Raw genomic sequence first — 17,606 nt, 5'->3', positions numbered from 1 at the left:
TCCAAATATATATGAGATACTACAATACTTTTATGGTGATTACTGTCTTCATTTTCTACTTTCACAGTACTTAGTAGAACTCAAGGAAGTTATGTTTTAATGGTACACAATTTTCTCTTTCTCTGTGTCTCTCAAACAAGTGCACACATGCACACACACGAACACACTTTGGCTTGTTTTGTTTTTCTCTCACTCCTGTCCTCAGTCACTTTTTTCTTTTCTTTCTGTTAAGACATTTTGTTTTGTGTGGTCGGCGAAACATGACCCTGGTCACTCATCTCCAGGTGTGTGAAGACGTCAGCCACCAGGCATGCACTCTCCCCACAGACAGTGTGTTAGAGTACCATTGCACATATCTCATGCACATTTCTGAGCATATTAAATCAATGATAAAAGGATGAGGTCATAGGTAGGGGGTGCCAGAAAGTTTCGGTTTATATTCTTTTAAATCGGTGGGAAATAGTGACATCTAAGAGGGTACATAACACATTGTTAATTCAGCTCATGTCATGTAACATGCATGTTACTGGAATTACAAAATAAATAGGCATTATTTGCTTTTGCTCAGCAAGAACAAAAAACATCAAAAGTCTGCCATAGGGCAAACATGACAGGCATGAAACATTTAGGTAATAACAATGGAATTTAAGACAAACAAGATGTGCCAGGATTTATGAGTTCACCGTAACTTTTCCACCATCGTGTTCTTCTTGGTTTGCATTTGCTTTTGGTTTTGCAAACTGACTGGCTTGAACTGGTTATCAGCCTGATGCATCAAAAGCAAATACTTTTAAAAAGCTTTATTCTATGTTGTGTTAATATCTGATGCTTTAACTGTACTTTTAAATGTAACTTTTCTTCGCTGTTAAATAGTATAATGTGTGGATTAACCTGGCCTGTACTGGCTGTGTGTTTTGCTATCTTTCCAAACCAAGCACAATACAGTTCATTGCTACATACATACACACATTGCTTTCCTATGCGAATTGTCCTTTCACAAAATAGCCAAACAGTTCTAGTCTTCTTGTCGGGTGGTAGACCTACACAGACTGCAAAGTCTGACCATATTTCAAATGATTGGCCCCAGTTAGACAGTTGTTGAAGTTATCTGTTTGAAGTTCTGGTGTGATCAGTATGACCAGCTGTTATATGTGAGTGCTCTTCCAAAAGTGTGAATAAATCAAAACTATTCTATTTTTTCGTCTCAGAACCAGAACTAGCCCATCTGTGTCAGTAACAGTCAGCTATCTCCAACTTATTCCCTAATCTAGGCATCCTAAAGTGGTGTTTTTGGTTTTGATTACAGCATTCCCACTGCTTCTTTGAAAAGCTGCAGTTCTCTTTAATGAGCCCCCTGATATTATTACTGTTTGTGGTCCGTGTATCAGTAATGCATATGGCTTTATGATATTTCTGTAAACTGTTGGAACACAATAAATTACACACAGCCTGTCTTATTACATTAGTGAAAACTGTTTACTCTGCTTAACATTGGTGTCTACTGAATGCAGGAAGCTAAGATTCAAATTAACATGGTGCATTTTATAATGATTAAGGTTTCAGAATAAATTTGATGCCCTTGAGCATAAATAAATTAAGAATTATTTAATATTTGATATTAAGTGCTTCTTAAATTATTTTCAACGTATGTGCCTTGAATTACTTATATAAGAGGATGATATTATATTGAAGAGCACCAGAGTGATTTCAAATCAACCAATACATCAAAATGTATTTATGCAGTGCTTTTTACAACAGTTGTTGTCACAAAGCAGCTTTACAAGTGTCTCAGTCCAAGCACCCAGTGAGTAAGCCAAGGGCGATAATGGCTGGTTAGGCAAGGCAGTGGGTTGAGCCTTCATCGATAGCTGGTTAGGCAGGAGGTGGCTGGCCCAGGGTGGATATCAGGAAAGGCTCATCTCTCCTTGTCTTGGAGAGAAAAACCCTATATCTGCTACCACCCCCATTGAGAGTTTTTGTGCATGACCTCATCGGTGGTCCACAGAGGACCAGAGGCTCCAATGTGTAGTTATACTATTAGAACGTCTATGGCTTACTAACAGTAACATTGGGAGAGAGAATGATACCTTGTATGCAAAGAAAAATACATCTTGTACTGAAATCCATAACAGAAAATATTGCACAACAAGACAGAAAGATCATTCATATCTTGCACTTTTTAAACCTTTATTTCAGAAATTTTGCACTTTAAAATTCTATTTAAGAAATGGAATCTTGCATGATTTTGTGTCATTTAGATTTATTTTATATCTCCCACATTTGTGATACAAATATTCTATTATTTATTAAATCCTTATTTTGGAAGGAACAGGGTCAAAGGGTCAAGACCGTTTTGTATAAATCTCCTAGGTTCTCCTTTCTTATCAAAAGAGGCAAACAACAAGATGAATGCAAAGACATTAAGACCACTAAACCCCCTTCTGTCTGAAGGGACATCTGTCAGGTTCTCCGGCAGTTGCCATATGATCTTAAAACAGTCCCATGAGATTGCACAGTTGAGGCTGCCTTGAGCCCTGTTTGCATATGTGACTGGGGGGAGTGTGACTGGGGGGTCCTAACACCCATGGTCAAGATTGAGCACCAGGACATTGTAGGCTTCTTATGTTTGCCATCATGTATAACTGAAGATGCATTTTCCAGACATCCACTCCTTCCCATTCCCCCAATCCCTCATCATGTAGAGTGTAGGCCCATGTAATTGTTAAAGCTGTATCACATTAAATACTGTGTGGATGACTTCATAGTGAAACCAGAGTCACTCACTGTGTTTTAAAAGTTTTAAAGCAAACTCTTTAATTTGGGTTTCCAGCTAAGAGATAGACCAATAGAGCTATACAGAATAGTGAAATGAATTAAAAATGAAATGACAAATCGTCATTTCATAAATCACAATAAATCACAAATTCATGTCTAAATACACATCTTTGGTACTTTTAGCTTATATTTTTATAGCTCCTTTCATAAATGAACATGCTGTTCAGCACACTATACAGTGTGTGCAGAAACCATCAAAGTATGGTAAAATAAATGGTAAAAGACCTTATACTGAGTCAATAGTCAAGAGTATACTTTCATTTCTTAGCTTACTGAGTGGCTCCACTTACTTTGTTCAGGAGTTTGCCTTGTTCTTCAAACTCATTCGTTTCTAAATGTGGCTAGTCAGCTCCACAAGTGTTCCTGCATTCCTGTCATCAAATGGTCATAGGTCAGACCTAGAGCCATCACTTGTTCCAAACATTTGTCTTTGTATGGAGACTTTCCCTTAGGACCTTTAAAACTGGGCTGAGCAGTTTCATTGGGCCCCTACCCCAAATCCAACAACTGTTACTGAGACTGCAGCACACAAGAAGACAAACAGCAGAGGTTTCAGTTCTCTGTATACAGCGAACAGAGCACACTGCAACTTCACACTACAGCATCGCCTGCATGTGCTCTTCTTCATTTATTTTACACCTTCAGCCTGAACATCATTTTTCTTTATTTGGCATACATCTGATTTTTGCTATTTTTTGATAAGACTCTTTGACGAGAAAGTTGCTGTGATGAGAAACAGCTTATGGACTGCAAGGCCATTCCACATATTTTCTGAAGCCAACAAAAGATTTTTTTTAATGCTGATCGACAAATCCTTTGTGCTTTAAATATTTACTTTTTGGAGAGCTCTGGGGTGAATGGGGGAGAAGCTGCAGGAGCAGTGTGTGTGCTGCATTAGTCTCAGAGCATTACCTCACACTGGAGCTGCTCTGATTGAGAGGGTCGTGTTAGGGTCGCTCGCCGTCTCCCCCACCCTGTTCTTATCTTCACGGCCTTTCTGCGCTTGGTTAGAGTGGAAGTTTTGACAGCCAGAGTTTACAACATCCTCTCCTTCCCCTGAGCTTCACACATGCTCTGACAGACAGCAAGTCCAGTGACTTCATCCCTCATTCACGACAAACTCCCCCTCCCTTTCCAGCTCTTTCCTTCTCTCTCTCTGTTTCTCTCTCCCCACATTCAGGCAGCATGCCAGCCGTTGTGCTCTTGCTCCGCTCGGTGGTCATCAGACTTCTCAGTAGCAAACTAGCAGGCTCCGCTGTGCAGTTCCTTCGCAGGGTCATCACTGTGGCAGCTTCACACCTCGGTGCCGCACTGCGCCACATTTGGGACCGGTTCCGATCTCAGGAATCCAAGGAGGCCATCCTGGGCTGTGTCCTCTGCATTCTCAACATGCACAAAAAAGTGGACAACTGAGATAACCTCCACACATTTGCTCCATTCCTGTCTGCACTAGAGGGTGACAGTGAAGAGGAAAGTAAGTAAAGGTTTCAGACTTTTAAACTTCTTGTTGCTGAGTACTGTTTTTGTTAAACACTCTGTCAAACGAGACTATGTCGGAAAGCATTGTAAGGAAAATTCAGCCTTTCACAATTGGGACTAGACTGTCAGCACCGGCTGTGCCGAAGTGTTCAGACATGACAGAGGATTACATACCAAATGCATACACACCAAATCGGTCGTTGGACAACTGCAAGCTACAACACAATCTAAATGACAAGGTGTCTGTCTACCTTGGCCAGCCTCACATGTGTGCTACTGAAATACATCCTGCAAAGACCCAGGACACTTCAGAGAAGTGTTGTCAAGAGATGGCAAAAGAGGATCACCTGAACAGAAACATCGCCTCTCCAACTGCTACTTCCAGATCTATCCGAAAAATCACTATTTCTAGCAGTGTGGAGACCACCGAAGAGAGAGTGATCCTAAGGGCAGATCAGCATGAAGTGAAAATAAATTCGGAGAACATTAACAACAACAACAACAACAACGTCACACCTGACAGAACACAACTTCCAAGGATAGTGGGGGTTAGCTGTGAAAAAAAGCCAAGTTCCCATTTCAAGGTACCAGTAAGTAATCTGTTATTGTTAAACTTACTGTACAATCTAGAAAGAAAGAAAAAAAAAACAAATTTATATATATATTTAAATATTTATACATATACTTATATGTTTGCTTTTTCTTAAAGAAAGGAATGGGTAGGTAAGTCTATAAATGCTATGTTGTTTCAGCAAAGAAACGTTTAGCAAATATAATGCATTTGATTAACAGTAAAAGGTTAATTCATTTAACATGTTGTCCATAAAAAGTTAAAGGCAGATTTTATTTGGAATGTCTCTTGAAAAAAACGAAACCAAACTACCAAATCAAAATGAAACAGACAAAACACAGACCTGACTATTACTTCAACTTTCTTCAACTTCAGTTGCTAACTAATTTCTTGTTTTTTTATAATTCTGCCAAACTTACTACATATTGAATAACGCAAGGTAGCTTACATGATAATAATGGACAATATCATATGCAGTTTCAAATTTACACAATTGGAGTGGATTGGAGGAATTACAAATTGGAGATTCTGAGAATCATTTTTTCAGTCAATTAGGTCACAACCCACCCCATCCCCACCCCACCTTCAGGCTTAGATTTGACATGTGTGCATTGACATAGACTAGAACACCTAACTGTTATTATATAAGGGATAAAGGCACTATCTGTGGTAGATAGTAGGCTAGTTTCACATTTACCAGATCACGATTTGCCAGTTAAATTGGAGATTAATGAAATGCCAATCATTATTAAGGTCGCAAAACACATACTCTATATTTTATCCGTAAAGTTCCAACTGATTTAATTCTGAGAAATACCACCAAATCTGCCTGAATATGCAAAGCCATTGTTTAACAATCTCATGCCAAATTTGTATGCCAAAGCCACATTGAGCAGTTAGCTACATCATGCGAATGCTATGGAAACAATAATACACTAATGTATTATTCATTCATGCTTCAGGCAGAATGATGAGGTCATCTTTTTTTTCAGTCTGGACTTGCTATTCAATTTTTGATTGTATGTTTATGCATGCACAATGGGGGTGATTGTAGTTCTAATGAAAAGAAGTGGATTCAAGTGATGTATTTATGCAGTTAAAGCTCTTCCTGGAATGACAGCTGGATTTCAAATGATATAAGTGGTTCAGCTGAAAGGACTATTCTAAATCCTACTTTGAGATTTTATGGTAGTTTTAATACACTTCTGTTCATTGCTGTATTTAAAGGATTAAAGAGTCAACTAACCAAAATCTGCCAGACCCTGACGCTGCAGCAGTTCTGAATGTTTCGTCTCTATTTGTTTATTTTTTTTCTTAGGTTTTGCTGTGCAGGAATTCAAATAATGAACCAAGAAGCAGCAATGAGCAAACAAAGGGATTACTGCTTAACTTGGAAAGATGCTTGGATGTCCAAAAGGTGCAAATTGTTCAATATAATAATACATAATGATATGGGGTGGGTTTCCCGAAAAGCACTTCTTAACCTTGTACGTTTCATATGAGGTTACAAAGTACTTAGCGCTACGAACGTTTTGGGAAACCCACCCATGATGTCTTCAATCATTAAATTTTTCCTAGTTCTCATTTGTACAAGTTTATCAAAAGTCTCATTTTATTCATTATAATTTTTATACTGAGTTTAGGGTATATCTTAATCCACCGTCATTATGAGTGTGGCATTGCCTCTCTTAGTTCCTTCAAAAGGGCTGCTGCATCAGAACCTGTAACCATTATAGATGTGCTTTATTTTATATCCGAGGCATTCTGACGGCTTTCAGCATCTGCATTTCCCCCTCAGTACTTGTTGACTGAATCACAGAAGCTTAGGAGTTCTCAGACGCAAATCAGTTGAATCTTAAGAAACCATTCAAGAGACATTTAAAGAGCTTAAAAAGCACAAATGAGAGTGTGTGTTTTGACCATGAATCACTTTTTGAGTGGTTGAGTGGAGTACAGCCAGAGCCAGATGTACCTATCATAATGGTCTCTCGGAATTTAGGAAGTGATGTCACTTGCAAAAGAGGCCAAGTCTACATGACTTATTATTTTAGGTTTTCAGTTGGGTTTTACTAAGGAAAAAGCAGTGAAACTTTTATGGCCATTTTGGGTTAATGTGAGTCAAGGCCCTTAAAAAGAAAAGGGCTCTTTGATCGTGTTGAGTATGTGGTCTGACCACCTGTGTGCCACCCGCTTGTTTAGGAGAGGCGCAGAGTTTGTAAAGGATGTTTATTTGCACTATTAAGGTCATTTGCTGGTCAAAACAAACGAGTTGCCTTGCCTTGCCTCAGGTCCAAGACTTGAGTCATTGGAAGTGCATTTGAGTGTAGTTCAACCCCAACTACACATTTCAGAGAGGGGCAGGGATCTTCCATGTGGAAAACATGAAGTCACACAGGATGGCAGTCAGTGGAAGACAGGACTCACACAGACATTCAAAGTCCAGAATGGATACATTTCTATTTATAAAGTGTATTATAAAGTATAAAGTGTGTGTGTGTGTATATATATATATATATATATATATATATATATATATATATATTATATACTTTATTAGGTACACCATGCTAGTACTGGGTTGGACCCTTTTTTGTTTTCAGAACTGCCTTAATCCTTCATGGCATTCCTTAGAGAGTCTGGTCCATATTGACAAGATAGCATCATGCAGTTTCTCCCATCCCTCCACATCCCAAAGTTGCTCTATTGGATTGAGATCTGGTCACTGTGGAGGCCATTTGAGTACAGTGAACTCATTGTCGTGTTCAAGAAACCAGTCTGAGATTATTTTATAACATGACACATTATCCGGCTGGAAGTAGCCATCAAAAGATGGGTACAATGTGGTCATAAAGGGATGGACATGGTCAGCAACAATACTCAGGTAGGCTGTGGCATTGACACAATGCTGAATTGATCCTATGAGCCCAAACTGTGCCAGGAAAATATCCCTCATACCATTGCAACACCACCACCAGCCTGAACCCCCAGTTGATACAAGGCAGGATGGATCCATGCTTTCATGTTGTTAATACTAAATTCTGACCCTACCTTACCAGCCTTTGTAGTTCTGATAGCCGTCATGTTTGCAATGGATGTCTGATGTGTAAAGTGCGTAATTAACTGTTAAAATTTACACTTTTATGTTCCCTCCTGTTGAGGTGATTATGGTGCTGTCTAGCTTTCTTCTTGATTCACCAATATGGTTTAGAGCTGCAGTCAATGACCACCCCCAGGTCGAGTGGGAGTTTTTCCCCACATGTCACCATTTTGAATCTAAAAATTTCATTCTTGTTAAAAGCTGCTAGAATGTGCATTTTATGGTAACAGTAGTTAAAATAAATTGATATAACATTGTGTTTAAAAAGAGACAGATTGTTCATATAGCAATGGCACAATCTGTTAAAAATAAATTTTGTCCTGTTTGGTAAGTTAGCACCCCCTAAATATTGTAGTTTTTGATTGAGTTTGCAATCTTTTTGCATTAACACTTTAAAATTAATTGGAGGTGATAGAGTGAGTGACAGAATAAAGGGTTCTGTCTTGTAATTGTCTTGTAATAAAAAAAAGTAATCAAAAAAGATTCGTTTATATTAGTTTTGCCTGGACACTTTCTATGCTCTGATATGCTGTATTTTTGAGGTTTAATATATTGCATTTTGAGATGCAAATGATTTCCAAGAACAAGCTTCCTCTTCTAACCTAATTATCATCAGTATCACAGCTATGAATGTACCTTGTGCTTCTGTTCTGTGGCTAGTAAATTCCTTAAATATGAAAACAACTTATCAGAGCGTATGATTTATGGGCATTATATTAATATATTATTACTCTTAACATTCCTGGGAGGAGAGCCTATTGGAGAGCATGCAGATCATTTGTGTATAAATTAAAATAATGTTTCATAACTGTTGCAACAAAAGATAATCTTTTGCTCAATCTTTTGCACACAGACTACAGTGCTCAAATCCCAGTCACCCAGAAATGATCTTGACAGCCCTTCCTGCAGTCAAAAAGAAGTCTCCAAGGTTTCAAAAGTTTTGTCAGATCAAAAGGACTCCTTTTTCACACAGCAAAATGCACTCTTCAGCAAGGAGTTATATAAGGTATCACTTTATACTTTAATACAATTATGCATTTGCATCTTGCAAATCTAGAATATCTGTATTAAAATGTACTGTATATTGTATACTTGTATCTTAGTTTAAATTGAAAAAAATGAAAATAGAAAGCAATATATAGTACACACAGTATTTGTGTCCTTGTGTGATATCTAACGATGGATGACTAATCTCACTTTACAATTTTGCAGCTGATCCTCTGGTGAGCTGAGAATGGTCGTGTTCAAGAACATTACTAAAGTTTTGAAAAATTAATAGGCAAGCAAAAGTGCCTTAGAGAGATGGAAACAGACAGTCAGTATTCTCTGACCTTACCACCAGGTTCAGAACCATGTCATTCTCATTCTCATCCTTTGTTCTTTTCTTTTTTGGCTGGGGCGTGAGAGCAGGCGGTGGAGAGGGGAGGGGGACCAGGCACAAGAGGAGTGATTATTTGGGCATGAGATCATTGTTTGGCTTCATGTATTCACGCCTCGGGCTCACTAGGATGAAGCTGAGCAGCACAAGCTCTTGCCTTATCGCACTGCTGCACTGACAAGTAAAGATGTTTTTCAGACGGTTTGGCTCATGAACACAGGCTAGGGCCTTGGTCTGAATGTAGAGCAGTGAAGTTGTTGTTTTCCCCCAGAGAGAGGAAAAACTGCATCCATTATGAACATTTATGTGTGTTTAAGAATGGCCCTCTAATATTGCTGTAATGGTAATTTGACACCAGTTGATTAAATGGTGTAACATTGACACTTATGAGTAAAAAATGGAACTTGGACCAACAGTTTACAACTCTGGTAGCTAAAGACTGCTCATTTACTCATACACAATTCAACTTTTAATTAAACGATACATATGAGGAGACATACATAAGCAAATGTCTTATAAAGATTACATAACATGAAAAACAGGCCTAATTTATGAATAAAGGACTTCTTGGGAGAGTTGTCTCTCACAGAACTTAACAGTAGAGACAGGAGAAGCACAGTGAAGAACACTACTTTGATGACCGTTTGGTGGTTGGTTATACATTGTGTTCATACCAAATAAACATGGCTAGGATGTTTCTTGATTTGGCCACCTGTTTTTAATTCTTGCAACACAGATGTAGCTAGAAATGGCAGTTTTTAAAAGGACCTGTGCAACAGCTATTGCAAGCTAGCCAAAAGAAACCTCGGTTGTGAATAACACATTTGCAGAACAGAGAGGTCCACTTGTAATGCTTATGAAGTGTTACTGTATGTGAAGACAGAAACAACAGCTGCTACTCCATGATGAAAAATTGTAATGAACCTTTACCCTCCACTGAGTGCTGTTCTGGAACCAATGAAGTTCATCTCAAATATACAACATAAACTACTCCAGTTCTTAACGGATCAGGAGAGCAAGAAATAGACTTTAAATAACATAGAATGTCAAGTCAAAGTCAGATTTATTTATAATATGCTTTTTACAATATGTGTTATCACAAAGCATTTCCATGAATTTCTGAGTCAAGATCTCTAACAAACCAGTGGCAACAGTCGCAAGGGGAAAGTCCCTGGGTGAAACTCCCTGTGTAGAATATTAAAGGATAGTCCTTGGGAGGAGCAACACTCAAGAGGGAGCCTTGCTCCTTGGGCAGCCCAGATTAAACTAGTTTATGTTATACTGAATTACATACACACTCACCAGCCACTTTATTAGATACATCTTCCTAGATCCATGCTTTCATGTTGTTGATGCCAAATTCTGACCCTGCCATCCAAATGTCACAGCAGAAATCAAAACTGATCAGACCAGGCAACGTTTTTCCAATTTTATATTGTCCAATTTTGGTGATCCTGTGTGAAATGTAGCCTCAGTTTCCTGTTTTTAGCTGACAGGAGTGGCACATCACCCATGTGATTGGCCGATTTGCATTAATGAGCAGTTGGACAGGTGAACCTAATAAAGTGGCCGGTGAGTGTATAGCCTATGAGTGCAATACTCAAACTGAACAGCATTTCAGATGGTTAGATACATTTAGTTCAGTTTAGGTGTAGGAGTCTCAGAGCATAGGATGGCAAGTGATAATATTTCAGGAGTACATTACAAAGTAAAAATTGAAAGAAAAACTACAAAAAGGACAAATACATACACATACATACACAGACTCATTTACTCGAGGCTATGCGATAATGATAAAATATATTTTATTTATGTTAACTTGTGTAGGCTGAAGCATGGATCCAAGGGAAACTAAAGAAACTCAAGGATATGCAGACATATGGACATGCATGTTCCTTGATGGACTGGGAGGAAGTGACCCAGAGTCTCCAGAGAGACCTGAAGGACTTTGACAACACACTTATTCAGCTTAACCAGGTGATTTCAACACCTGACACCTTCTTTAATCAAACAATCTTAGTAAAGGCTTTTGGAATTATTAGGTCCTTAAAAAATTTAATTTTATTGTAATTTTATTGCATTTTTGTTGACTGCTGGCAGATGTCTTTGATTAATTAGATATGGTCAAAACTTCTACCTAATTCTCTGGCTGTCTACTGAACATCAAGTCTCTTTTAGAAGATAGATTAAATTAATCACTTTCTAATTTTAAATGCTCTTTACAAGCGTCTTGTATGTCTTGTAGCTAATATGCTCTTTTGAAGACATAACCATTAGAGATATTGGTTGATATAGATGGGGGAGCAGCTGATGTGTAAGCTGAACCCATCATCTGACATGGTGAGGAACAAGCTCAGCCAGCTCAGAGACCAGTGGAGCACACTTAAACGGACAGCTGCCAATCAAACCAAAGTAATTAGTGGAGCTCAAAGTCTGCAAGACTTCAACAAGAAGGTGGATAAGCTGGAGGCATGGATGAAACAGAAGGTAAATACAATCCCACATTTTTTTTTTACTACCAATTTTTTTAAATTTGTACTAGGTAAACCAAAGATCCATTAAAAAAAATTCATCACACTTGGTATTTTATTTGATATTATATTCCAAACATTTTAAAATAAAATGTCCCATAATTTCAAAGTCTGATACTAGTGGTTCATATCCCACTTTATCCCATTCATCAGTATTTCTAAATCTTCCATCTCTATCTAAGGTGTTGCATAATAAGTCCATTCATGTATTTCATGGTAGCTAGGCAAATTTACAACAACAGTAGCTCTCCTCAAAGAAAAACAATAGCTGGGCTAAAACAATTAGGATTGTGAAGCAAACACTTTTATTTGTGTCAGCAGGAAAAAGAGCAGTCGCTGGCCGGCCTTCTTGGAGAAACCAGCGATAAGTTGCAGCTCACTCGGAGGATTCTAGATTTGAAACAGGTGAGGCCTTTCAAAACAACAAGCCATCAAGATCTTGCCAAGAGATTACTGTAGACTTCTCTATAGAGATTTATAAGCACAACATCATCACACAAGTAGAAAAAGCTGAATGGAAGTACATTTCTGTTCTTTTTCATTTTAGGATGAACAGCTACATAGAAATCTTCATGAGGAGATCAACCATCTGGCTCTCAAACTGGAGAAACAGGGAAAGAGTGAGGGAAAGAACATTTCCACTAGAAGGAAACACATTAACAAAATGTGAGTTTTAAATCGCACTTAAGATCATTCCCACAAATGCGGTACACATTCTTTGAAGTGGGACCAGATGTACTAGTTTAAATACAATAATGTATTTTTGGATTCTAGGTGGTTGAAAATTCAGTCCCATCTTAAAGGCTGTAAGGACAATCTGCAGGTTGCTTTGGAAGTCTCAACCTTCTTCCAGCAGGCTGATAATATAATTTCTTCTGTCAGCAACATGGTAATAATCATGTCTTGGTAACGTTCCTATCAATAGAACAGTTTTACTTCAATCTCAGGCCACCAGCACAAATAAGTGCTTAATTTGACTCTTGAAATTCAGGTCTGCCACAACAATTCACAATTCAGTTATTTCTTATTAAATCTCTTTAATAAGAATATGCAGGTATGACTTCTACCAACCCTCTTTACTTCTCTTTATCCAGAGAAAAGGTCTTTCCGTTACTGATCGAGCTGCATTTAGTGGAGATGGAGAGATTCGGGATATTGCAAGCCAGATTATGGTATGTAATCTGAAATCTAAATTTGACTAGCCTCATGTTGAACACAAAACAATTCTGTAAACTCTAGACTTGGAAACCAAATCCCTTCTGAAGCAAAACTAAGCAGTGAACATTGATACAGCATTTTCTTTTCTCAAATTCCAATGTTTAAATATGCAGGATCATACAAGTTTATAAGCATTGGTCGATTAATTGTAAATTGCATTTGACATCTATCTGTTATTTCTGCTTCTAGGTGCTGGATGTGACCGTGTCTCAGCTATCTAACCTGCACCCTGCATTGGCTGCCAGAGTTGCTGAGAAACAGGGTGAGGTGAAGGACAGCTGGCTCCTCCTCCAGAGCACTGTCAGGTGACTTACATGACACCAGGCCCCTCAATGTTTCTACAGGGAGACAAATCATTTCCCCACTTAATGGGAGCACTGTGGGTTTTCCTCAGACCTGGAAGACTTTTCCACATTTCTGTTTTTGTTGTATTTCTATCCTCAGCTAACCACAGTGTGCCAAGGAGACCTTTTCCAAATTCCACATTAAATGTGTATAAAAATGTGTATTTATTTTTTATGTTTGCAATTCCTGTTCTGAAATCACCGCCCCTACCTAAATTCAGCAGTGCGTTACTCCACTTTTTAATAGAGCAATATTCAAGGCCACTGAAAGTAATGAAATGAGTTGGAATCTGCACTGAAGTGTTACAGTTTGTTGGTTGGTTGGCTATTTTCCCCTCAGGTCAGTCTTGGTTTTATATTACATGCACATGCCCTATTTATTGATTTAATTATGGTTTGAAGTTTAATAGCTTTTATAACCATGATAGGTACACAGGAGGGGGAAAGTATGCTTTTTTTAATAACTGCAGTCTAGTTACTCAAGATAAAGACAGCTTATTGTAGATTTGTTGCTCCAGCATATTTTATTTAAATCACATTTATAGAGAGTAAAGTAGAAACTTAATCAGGATAAATATATAGCAGATGTTTTCAGTGGTAAGATTACATAAGCCTGTGGCATTTTAAGATTACATTAGCCTTTAGAGCGTTAGGTAAGATTTAATGAGATTTGCTGAGAGCAGTTGAAGAAATTCAGTAGACTACTCTTCTCAAACAATTAAAATGCTGTTCCCCTGTACCGTGACCAGTGATGGCTAAGTTACCTTGAGAAAGTAATCCGATTACTGATTACTGATTACTCCTTTTAAAAGTAACTTAGTTACGTTACATATTACTTTATTTTAAAAGTAACTACGTTAGATTACAAGTTACTTTAGTAGTTACATTCAGCAGCAAAATAAATGTTTCCAATACTCACTTTATTGGAAGTGCATTTTTAACAGTAACAATGTATTGAAGCAGGTTCGGTAACCGAAGCAGAAACTGCTTAATCCAAAAATCCCGAGGAGGGAAACTTTATTGATAACGCAACCCTGGCGCGCGCAGGCTCCGCCCCCCCAGTGTCACTTAAAGGGCAAGACTCACCGTGAGGAGTAGTAATCGCTACAGTATCTCCTGACATTACGTTTGTGTAGCTGCGCGGTATTATTTGTAAAGTTATTTGTAAACGTAATACAAGCGAACTGGGTTGGGTTTCCCGAAACGTTCGTAGCGCTAAGTACTTCTTAACCTCGTACGTTTCATACGAGGTTACGAAGTACTTGGCGCTACGAACGTTTCGGGAAACCCACCCCAGTTCAGTCAGACAGCTTGTGAAACGAAATACCATTACAATTTCAAGCATTTTAAAGTAGGCGACGTTAGTCAAAATTCCAGCACTTTTCAAACGTGGAACACAAAGCAACATTAAAATTGGTCAGGTAAATGTCCCTTCCCCTGTTTTGAGGGGTGTTTCTTTACATTACCACATATCGTTACGGGAGGACACTGCACAGAATGACTTGTAAAACGTGCTCGCGCTCTCACAGCGTCGCGCGCAGCGTGCGGAGTCGAGCGCTACGGTCAGACGCAAAAGTAGAACTGAGCCAAGAAGAAAGCAAAAATATATATTTTACTAGGGAAATATAAATAGTAACGCACAGTTATTTGGATAAGTAACTTTAATCTGATTACTGGACTGGAAATAGTAGCGCGTTATATTACTTGTTACTGAAAAAAGTGGTAAGATTAGAGTAACGCGTTACTAAGTAACGCGTTACTGACATCACTGACCGTGACACAATTTTTAAAATCTCTCTATATATATATATATATATATATATATACATATCTAGAGAGAGAGAGAGAGAGAGAGAGAGAGAGAGAATTTTAAAATTGTAGTAAAGTACACAGGATGTTTGACAGGATGACAATGACAGGATGACAAAATGCTTTTGAATTAATAGGAAAAGGAACCAATATATATAGTATATGAAAAAGTAGATGTTTATATTATCACATTCATTCCATGGGGTTCTTGTGACGCTCGGGCTGTCCCGAAAGATGAGACACGGAATCCTCTTGGACTGACGTCACTTTTGTTTATTTTAAGTATTGCCCAACAGCGCACGAGCAACATAAACTGGTTACACACACACAAAGTGTAAACTTAGACAACGACGAGCACAGGACACTGCGCGAGCGCACATTAAATAGGCAAGACACATTAGCCCCACGTGATCACGAGACGATTCACAGGTGAGACTTATTAATCACACAACAAAACCCCAACCACGTATATCCACTGACGCAGACAAAGCACGTGGACAACGTTTACACACGCCCAAAAGGGAGGGGCCGGGGTCCTCAACGTGACAGACGCCCCCTCCAAGGGCACTACCCGTCCCGGGGTGCCAACAGGACCGAGTGCCCCGAACCCACGACGATGGGCGGATCCGACGCGCTCAGTCCTGTGTCTGGGAAGTGACTGCCCTTGGCGAAGCCTCCATCACGAATCGCCTAGCACACCCTCCCTGGGAAGACGGGGGAAAAGACGTTAAACACATTAAACGGCACAGGAACAAACACACAAACAGGCACGCTTACACACATCGATACAAACGGGAAAAGGGGGTTTGGTACACATACGGGCAGACTTACGATTACAGGAACACACACACACGACATAGGCGCCAGGCTGCGCGCCAGGAGAAGGGCGAGTAGGGGAGAGAGACCGGGAGCTACTGGTGCTGCAGGCGCTGCAGTGGGCGGTGTTCCTCTTGCCCCTGCTGCATACCCTCCACCGGGCGCAGTGCGGCTGGCGGACGTGCCCGGTGCAGCGCGGCTGGCAGACGTGCCCGGTGCAGCGCGGCTGGCGAACTCTCCCCCCCGCTGGTCGTATGGGAAGTCCATCTCGCTCCACGACCCTCCTCTGGAGTTGACAGTGGGCGCTTCCACTTCCATGTCCGTCGCCTCACTGTCCTGGCTCCAGCTCATGGGCTGCTCCGGGCTACCACCCCGGGAGCAGTCCATGCTCTCTCCTTCAGAGCGATTAGAGGACGGGGTCCGCCTCCCTTTAGCCTTCTCGGCCGACAGTTCCGAGGGTGGAGGGCTCTCCTCTTCTTCCTCGGCATACAAGCCCTCGGACGGAGGGTAATCCCCGTATTCCCCCTCCCCATCGTCTTCGTCGGGGTCTTCCTCCCCGCCTTTCCCTACAGTGGCAGAGGGACCTACGGGCGGAGGGAGGTAATCCTCCTCCTCCGACTCCTCTTCCTCTTCTTCACTGTAGTCGATGGGGATGTCCTCGCTCACCGACGGAGGGTAGTCCTCCTCCCCTTCTCCACCATAGTCAATGGTGGAGGCGTCGTCTAGAGACGGGGGGTAGTCCTCTACCTCCTCCTCCGAGTCTTCTGACCCGAACTCGCTCTCTGGGGTGGCACCTATAACACAGGAACCCACCCGCAGAGGCGAGGGGGCGCGGGAAGGCGAAGGGTGTAGCTGCCACCATAGGCGCACCGTCCCCTCACGGAACATCTTCGCTGTCTCGGGGTCCCTGCTGTCGAGCCCCCGAGCTGCGGCCAGTTGTTGAGCGCACACGGGGTCCTGCTCAAGCTGTTCCAGCGTGGGCGTGTTCTCCTGGTGCGGGGCTTCGCGGCGCAGGGGGGAGGAAGAAGCGCGGTGACGCTGCTTGCTGGGGCGCTGTGCCTTCTTCGGCCGGGTGGCATAGCCTGGCATGGTTAGGGTGTCTCTGACGGCTGGTCGATCTGTGACGCTCGGGCTGTCCCGAAGGATGAGACACGGAATCCTCTTGGACTGACGTCACTTTTGTTTATTTTAAGTATTGCGCAACAGCGCACGAGCAACATAAACTGGTCACACACACACAACGTGTGAACTTAGAAAACGACGAGCACAGGACACTGCGCGAGCGCACATTATATAGGCAAGACACATTAGCCCCACGTGATCACGAGACGATTCACAGGTGAGACTTATTAATCACACAACAAAACCCCAACCACGTATATCCACTGACGCAGACAAAGCACGTGGACAACGTTGACACACGCCCAAAGGGGAGGGGCCGGGGTCCTCAACGTGACAGTTCTAAAGTTCTGAAGATCTGTTCTTTTCTTAAAATTTTCAAATTTCATTGCTGCCATAGCAATAATAC

At 40.6% G+C, this 17,606-nt stretch overlaps 1 protein-coding gene across 5 annotated transcripts in view; it reads left to right on the top strand.

Moving 5' to 3' along the window:
* The first annotated feature begins 4,240 nt into the window (after positions 1 to 4,240).
* mymx (myomixer) overlaps positions 4,241 to 17,606 on the top strand; it is a 45,034-nt gene continuing 31,668 nt past the window's right edge. For 3 of the 5 annotated variants that reach the window (XM_076974125.1, XM_076974124.1, XM_076974121.1), the window contains exons 1-10: positions 4,241 to 4,904; positions 6,204 to 6,302; positions 8,836 to 8,988; positions 11,188 to 11,337; positions 11,656 to 11,847; positions 12,210 to 12,296; positions 12,439 to 12,557; positions 12,666 to 12,780; positions 12,986 to 13,063; positions 13,299 to 13,414. In XM_076974125.1, coding sequence (XP_076830240.1) covers positions 4,386 to 4,904; positions 6,204 to 6,302; positions 8,836 to 8,988; positions 11,188 to 11,337; positions 11,656 to 11,847; positions 12,210 to 12,296; positions 12,439 to 12,557; positions 12,666 to 12,780; positions 12,986 to 13,063; positions 13,299 to 13,414 — 1,628 coding nt within the window. In that variant the 5' untranslated portion in view covers positions 4,241 to 4,385. The remainder of the gene's footprint in view (positions 4,905 to 6,203; positions 6,303 to 8,835; positions 8,989 to 11,187; positions 11,338 to 11,655; positions 11,848 to 12,209; positions 12,297 to 12,438; positions 12,558 to 12,665; positions 12,781 to 12,985; positions 13,064 to 13,298; positions 13,415 to 17,606) is intronic. The other 2 variants (XM_076974123.1, XM_076974122.1) reach the window with 2 other exon arrangements.

This window comes from Brachyhypopomus gauderio, chromosome 15 (assembly GCF_052324685.1).
Source record: "Brachyhypopomus gauderio isolate BG-103 chromosome 15, BGAUD_0.2, whole genome shotgun sequence".
Taxonomy (NCBI): domain Eukaryota; kingdom Metazoa; phylum Chordata; class Actinopteri; order Gymnotiformes; family Hypopomidae; genus Brachyhypopomus; species Brachyhypopomus gauderio.
Note: the sequence above shows the minus strand (reverse complement) of the source record. Positions and strands in the feature narration are given on the sequence as shown.